Here is a 7,495-nt window from a genome sequence, read left to right on the forward strand (position 1 = left end):
ATCCTATACGATAGAGTAGAACTGCCCTCATAGAGTTTCCAAGGAGCGCCTGGTGGATTCAAACTGCCGACCTTTTGGTTAGTAGCTGTAGCACTTAACTACTAAGCCACCATGGTTTCCACTGGATCCAAGGGAGACCATAAACCTGTTGCCGTATTTACCTTCAAACATCTGATGGTGTGCTGAATGGCCTTCTGGGGAGTTCCAAAAGGGCAGAACTAAGACTGGAGGATGGAAAAGACAAGAATTTGAGTTATGGCGACCACTTGGTGGGGATGTTGTGAGTGATTTCAGCACAAGTGAATGGTTGGACAACATGGCCTTTAAACACACGACAGTGTGCTTGTTACATTTCTAGGACAGTTTCTGTGAAATAATTCCTTTTAAATTCTGTCTCAGAGTAATTCAGGATCTTCAGTTTCTTGGCTTGGGGTGGTTTCCAGCCTTCAAATTATACCACTATCCATCCAGGTCTAGGCCAAACATCTTATGTCTGCCACCAGTTTACTCTTGCTCTTTATTGTTTAGGAATTTCTGGCCATGCTTTAACGTGTCACCTTTTTTCCAAACTATCCAAGGGACATAGTAGAAGGGGTCATCTTGGCATTTCTGGGGAGATGGGTCAGCAACACATGATCTCTTGGTTGCTGAACAAGGCAAAGCAGGAATTAAGAACCAGAAGTTATGCGTTCCAGAGTTGGAGCTGTGTACTAAGAAGTGGGGTGGGCGCAGAATCTCAGAAAAGGAAGGTTTTTACTGGGAATTTAGCGTATTGGGTAGAAAGCAAGGACAAAAGGCTCCTTGCCTTGAGCCTGTTGACCTACTACAGGCACTCAAAACTTGCTGACTCAATGGACTACTTCCTTGTTTACTGCAGGCAAAACGAGGCCCGAGCAAGTTGTTCACTGCCTCCAGCCTGGTCTAGCACGCGACAGGGAAGGTGCGTGGGGCAGCCTGCGCGGCCGCCCGCCGGACCAGGGCCCGCCCGTTCCGCTCCCACGTGACCCCAGGGAACCATTTTTATTTTTTTCCAGCAGTGCGTGGGGGAAAATTAGCCGCGCTCGGGTTGCCAGGGACGCGGCCGCCAGCTTGGCGCGGCTAGGGTGAAAGAGGACGCCTGGCTGCGGGGGAGGGGGACATGGCTTCTGACTGGCTGGGGTACGAAGGTTCATTTGCATAATATGCTCTGACGGTTGATGATTGGCTGAAGCCGGAGGGGCGGTAGTGGGGTGATTCCAAGGGCCCGGAGCTCTGGCCTGGTGACCTTTTAGTTCCGGAGTTACCCCGGTGGGCGTGAGTTGTTGCGCGGGCCCCGGGGAGCTGGGAGGCCCAGTTTGGGAAGTTTTGCACGCAGGTGCTTGAGCCGTCTTTCTCTGATAGTGTTTAAGAAATGTGCAAGAACAGGGGCCAGCGTCAAGAAACCGGGGATGGAAGGTGACCTCGAGACCAGAAGGCAGGAAGGAAACACATCAGAGGAGGGGTGGGGCCAAAAGGAAGGAGTTAGGGACTTTCTCCCAGTCGGGGCTTTTTTTTTTCCTTTTGCTGGGATCCCTTTGCTCGATCGCTTGGATTATCGTTGTCAGCGAGTTACTGTCACACTTAGTCGGAACTGGGAAGAAGGGAAAGGACCAGGATTCCAGCACTTAATAAAACTCAAGTCAAAAATGTTCTGAGTTTTCATTCGGGCACATACGTATTTAAAACATCAAGAGGGTCTGGCATGGGGAGCAGAATATGCTTTAATTTATGAAAGGATCAGCTACTTGGATGTATTTTCCTCGAGATTTACTCTTACAATGCTCTTCTCATCTCACTGGACATAGGGGTTTAAAACCAGTCTAGACTGTTCTGTACTCTCCTGCCGCCTAGGCCTTTGGGGGAAGGGTCTGTGGCTCATTGTAGCCCATTTCCACATTTTTAAGGTTTCTGACTCTTCACATAAATACCTCTAGACTATGGTGAGAGCCTATATTAAGTACAATTAATCTTGGTAAAGTGCTTTACAATTTACATAATGGTTTTTTACATCCATTATGTTATTTAACATTAAGTAAAATCCTTGGCACGGCCCATGGGAGAAGCTCCATTTTATTGATAAGAAAACTGAGGCAGGATACGTTTCCAAATATCTGTATGTGCAAAGAAGGAGGGTGAGCTTATTTTAATGCCTCACGTTTATATAACACTTTTTTTTCCTCTACATTTTTCTACTGATCCTCTCAACGACCCTGACAGGTAGGCTGAGCAGGTAACATTATCCCAGTTTGACAAATAGGAAAACATGGTCTATGATCTACAGCTAACAAGTCCTGGGTGGGTCCCCAGGGTCCCTGGGTGGGCTCTGTCTCAAGGTGTCACTGATGCCTTGTGCCCTGTTGTCAACAGGCCAGTCCTTGTTGCACCAAGTCAGCTTTTCATTCAAAAGACAATTATGAACATGGCTTGCCACAGTAAAATTCTAGGTATAGATTGTTAAGGTGAAAGAAGGTATGAACACCCCTCTATTATGTGCCACTCCCTTCTTTTGGCCCTTTTTGTCCTGGAAGAAAACAACACACCAAAAATCCATTGCCATCAAGTCATTCCGACTCAGCCACCGTGTAAGAGTAAAACTGCCCCATAGGGTTTCCAAGGAGCGGCTGTAGGATTGATGCAAACTGCCGACCTTTTGGTTAGCAGTCAAGCTCTTAACCACCAGGCTACCAGGGCTCCAACACACTAAAAGCACTCCTATAAGATTTTAGAGAAAAACGATGTAAAATTAGAAGCTTGAGTCTTGGTGAACATAATTATCTGTAGGCTTGTTTGAGAAGGTGGGAATGAGAGACATGGCAAGAGAAGTGAGATGTTGAAAAACAAACGGTCAAAGCCAACAAAACAAGCAAACAAAAACATCCCAAGAAAACTGCTGTGGTTCAGAAGTCACAAACTGAATTTTTGGAACATGTAGTGGTTTGCTACATGGTAGCTTAGGTTCCATTAAATGACTCCGTCATTTAAGAACGATCTTTTGAAAGGGACGTATTACTCCCCTCAAAAAAAACAAAAACAAAAAACCAAACCAAACCAAACTTTGGACACCTCACTTTTCTGTTAAATGATGAAAGACACCCAATACCAGGCCTAACTACTGTCACCTTCTCTCAGCCCCTTGGCAGCCAAAAGGCTACATGGCCCACTCTCTCCAGCATCTTCTAGTAGTGGACTTGGGACAAAAGTCAGGCACTTGGTTACCTCTCCCCATTGCCACGTCTGACCTCTCGAAAAACCTGTAGACCTGACGGTGGGCCACTCTCCATCCCCGGTAGCAGCTGTTACAGGAAAGATTAGGAAAGATTTGGCTCCGGAAGGTGGCAAAAGCCACCGTGCTTCCCTCCCCCAGCAGCAGGCAGCCGCCAGGGCCAAAGTGGGAGCACCGCGAGTCCACGTGCACCCAGCATGCCCGGTCACCCTTCTTACATAAGAGTCCCGGCGGGTACTTCTTCCCAGACCGCTAAGAATAAGCCGGGGAGGAGGCGGTGTGCAGTTTCTCTGCAGTGGCCACTACAGGTGCCGGGGTGGGGGTGGGCTCGCTTTACAACCAGGGCACGTGCATTCCCAATCTGGTCATCTCGCCGGGGCAGAGCGATCCAGGCCCGCCCTGCCCCCGCAAGTCAGTCAGCCCTCCAGCGGGCTCCGAGGTCCGCGCCTTCTCCAGCCCCGGATGCCCGGCCCTCCCCTAACCAGCCGGATAGGCTCAGTGGTGGTGGGGTGCGGCTAGCTCCGGCCCTCCAGCCCTGCCCTTCCCTGCCCTGCCCCGGTGCCTTCCCTCCGCCCTGGTATCAGGCGAGAGGCGGAGCTGGCCCGGCACGCCCCGCCTCCGCGGTAGAAAGGGCCAGGCCAGTGTTACTCGCGGTCATCCCGGCCAGGGCCTTTTATCTTGACGCTGCCGGGGGAGGCGGGAGGAGGAGACACCGGGAGTGGCCTTGAACGCTAGCGACACCTTGCCCAGGCTATAAATTGAGCACCTGGGATGGGCAGGGGGCCGACGCAGCCAGTACCGCCCGCAGTCACAGTCCGGCCACTGACCACGGAAGCGTCCGTGGGTAGCAGCTGCAGGCAGAGGGCACGCTGAGCTGCTCGGAGCTGGGAATCGCGGGGCACAGGAGGAGGTAGGTGCTCCCGGTCCATCGTTGTCCTGACCAGCGTGGTTGCTTGGGCTCGCGCTTTTCGGAGGCCCTTGGAGCGCGAGGAAGTGGGACCGCCCAGCGATGGAGACCCACCCGGGCGCCTTCCCTCCAGAGCAGAGCCAGGGAGGGCGGGGAGCGCGGGCGGGGACGCGGGGCTCCCAAACCGGGAGAATAACCTCTTCTTTCGTCCCTGTCTCCCAATTAGGCCAGAGCTCTACCCACCGACCAGCCACCGCCGTCGCGAGCTTCCGGACGCCTGAGCCGGGAGAAACCGCACATCCCCCAGGGCTGGGCGCCGAGCGAAACTACAGTTGGAGCAAGCTGAGGAGGAGCCGGGAAGTCAGCCGCTCCGGCTAGAGCCAGGCCGCCCCCCCGCTCCGGCGCGGGCCTTGGAGAGTGTGTGAAAGCGGGCAACCCCTCGCCCAGGCCGGCCGTCCCTGTGCCCTGCGCCCCGGCGCCCGCGCAGCCACCATGATGCAGATCTGTGACACCTACAACCAGAAACACTCGCTCTTTAACGCCATGAACCGCTTCATCGGCGCCGTGAACAACATGGACCAGACGGTAATGGTGCCCAGCCTGCTGCGCGACGTGCCGCTGGCCGATCCCGGGCTGGACAACGACGTCGGGGTGGAGGTGGGAGGCAGCAGCGGCTGCCTGGAGGAGCACTCTCCTCCATCCTCCAGCCCGGGCAGCGCCAACGGCAGCTTCTTCGCGCCGTCCCGGGACATGTACAGCCACTATGTGCTGCTCAAGTCCATCCGCAACGACATCGAGTGGGGGGTCCTGCACCAGCCGCCGCCTCCAGCGGGGAGCGAGGAGGGCAACGCCTGGAAGTCCAAGGACATCCTGGTGGACTTGAGCCACCTGGAGGGCGCGGACGCGGGCGAGGAGGACCTGGAGCGGCAGTTCCACTACCACCTGCGCGGGCTGCACACCGTGCTGTCCAAACTCACGCGCAAAGCCAACATCCTTACCAATAGATACAAGCAGGAGATCGGCTTTGGCAACTGGGGCCACTGAGGCGGGGCGCCCGCGGCAGCCTAGGCCCTTCCCCGCCCTGTTTCTCACCCTCTCTCTTTCCTTAAAGCGATTTTTTTCCTAGCTGTGGGGCTCGAAGAGCGGACTGCAAGGTTGGGGGATTGCGGACGTGCAGGGGATGCGACAGGGCTGCGTGGAGGAAGGGGCCTCCTTCGGGAGAGGAAAGCGAGGCGATGGCGGGCGGGAGAGGGGAGGCTCAAAGTTCCCCCCGGGAGTGGGCCTGCGTTCTAGGTTGGTGGGACTGGGCTGACGCCCTGTATTCAGTCTGTGCCTTTCCTGGAGTTTCTTTTCTGTTCTTTCCGGAGGAAGAGGGCTGAGAAGGGGCCGTGCCAGGGCGCGGCGCTGGATTGCCACTCTTGGGAGGGCCTCCCGGAGCTGGGCGCTGGGAAAGGCGGGGCGCGCAGCCTCCCGCCGCCCCACCGTTGGGCCGATGGAGGCCTCGGTGTTGCTAGGATTGCATCAGTTTTCTTTCCTGTTTGCACTATATCTTTTTGTAACAGTTGTTCTGTCTTAAGTATTTCGAATCTTCTTGCTCTGAAACTTCGGCGATTCCATAGTGATAAGCGCACAAACAGCACTGCCTGTCGGTAACCGGTACTACTTTTATTAATGATTTTCTGTTACACTGTACAGTTGTCCTGTGGCACCCCCACCCCATCCGGTCTACCCCATCCCTTCCACTCCATCCCCGCCCCCACCCCAGTGTGTGTAAGCTGGCAGTGTGCCGGCTTGTACGAAGCTTGTCACTCAGCCGGTGAAAATAATAACATTATTATGAGAAGGTGGACTTATCTGAAATGGAACCAACTGACATTCTATCCGTGTTGTCCATAGAATGATGAAGGGTTCCACTGTTGTTATATGTCTTAAATTTATTTAAAACTTTTTTAATCCCAGATGTAGACTATATTCTAAAAAATAAAAAAAAATTGTGTTAACCTAACTTGACAAACGTTTGTTGCTCTTTAATCTGCCATTGAATGGCTTAGTAGTTAAATAAAAATAATTCTAATTATTTTTTTCTTTAGCAAAAGTAAATTTTATTTTTCCTCTGGTATTTCAAGCTGCTGGGTATTCATTTCTGCATTTGGTTTTGTTTCTGGAAGTAACTACTGACAAAATTTACTTCCAAGCTTTAGTTCCAATTCAGCACCAAGGTACCACCCTACATCTCAACAAAAAGTTCATAAATACTCAAAGTATTTGGGGGTGGTACATATATTCTATCTTTCAACCCAGGTGGCCAGATTACTGAAGTGCTTAATTGGCATTTTGCATGTTTTAAGAAGTTCAATCACAAGCTGAAGTGTTTGGAGGCATAAACACTTATTTTTAAATGCTAAAAATTCAGTTGGCTACTGAGAGTGAAGAATTAGAGAAGAAACACCAGCTAACACTAGTCCACACACCTTGGGGGTTCCTACTTAATAGGCTTTTATGGTGAACCTAGGGGATGTTGAAATGTGTTATAATGATGTGAGCTATGGTCTCTTTCACGAAGCCCCTGGAGAATGCTAAACTTTGTTGAGAAGTGTTCAACCAGACTTCCAGGGCTTCAGTGAGCCAGTCTGCAGATGAGGGCAGCAGACCTGATGAAGCTGGCAGGAGGGTCCTTGGGAATATTTCTTTGACGTCATAATGCTGTATTGGGATGGCGGGACAGGGGAAACCCAGTGCACTACGTTTTCTTTATTTCAGTATTTGTTTTGGGGAGAAGAGTGTTAGACAGACTTCAGTTTTAAATTTTGAAAACGAGGCATTAAGTTCAGAGAGCTTGAGTCTAAATATATATAACATTGTAGTTTAAAAAAAGTTAAAAAAATTTTTTTTTTGGTGATTCAGGCAGCTCAGTCTACTATCAGCTTATAGCAGCAGTGAAAAAATGGGGAAGTGTCAAGACTGGGGTGCTGACTGTTGCTGGAGAAAGTTAATCGTTACAATGTAAAAGATAAGAGAGGAAGCACCAAAAGTAAGGGCTACAGCCTCTTATATTTTGTGTCTTCTTTAAAATATCAAAATGGTCTGTGAAACAGCAGAAATTCAAAGAAAGGAAATCACAGGAGCCACATGGTAGAAAGAAGCACGAAGACTTTGGAGCCAGAAAGTTTTATGTTCAAATCTCTTGTTACCATTTATTGTGTGTATTTAACCCTCCAAGCCTGTTTCAACATTGGAAACCAGGCACGATAATACGTACGATGCTTACTTCATGAAGTTGCAATGAGAATTAAATAAGATGATACTCAGAGGGTCTGATGCTTACTTAGATGTTTCTTTAGGCACTA

The 7,495-nt window shown here is 50.9% G+C and overlaps 1 protein-coding gene across 1 annotated transcript; it reads left to right on the top strand.

Annotated features, from left to right (window-relative positions):
- The first annotated feature begins 3,827 nt into the window (after nt 1-3,827).
- On the top strand, nt 3,828-6,153 carry MID1IP1 (MID1 interacting protein 1). Its single transcript, XM_010597751.3, has 2 exons — nt 3,828-4,151; nt 4,375-6,153. The coding sequence occupies exon 2, from the start codon at nt 4,641-4,643 to the stop codon at nt 5,190-5,192; it is 552 nt and encodes a 183-aa protein (XP_010596053.1). The 5' UTR covers nt 3,828-4,151; nt 4,375-4,640; the 3' UTR covers nt 5,193-6,153.
- Nucleotides 6,154-7,495: the final 1,342 nt, after the last annotated feature.

The sequence above is a fragment of the Loxodonta africana genome, chromosome X (assembly GCF_030014295.1).
Source record: "Loxodonta africana isolate mLoxAfr1 chromosome X, mLoxAfr1.hap2, whole genome shotgun sequence".
In the NCBI taxonomy this organism is placed as follows: Eukaryota; Metazoa; Chordata; class Mammalia; order Proboscidea; family Elephantidae; genus Loxodonta; species Loxodonta africana.

Coding starts and splice junctions, on each gene's coding strand:
- MID1IP1 (XM_010597751.3), top strand. CDS start 4,641: ATGATGCAGATCTGTGACACCTACAACCAGAAACACTCGCTCTTTAAC.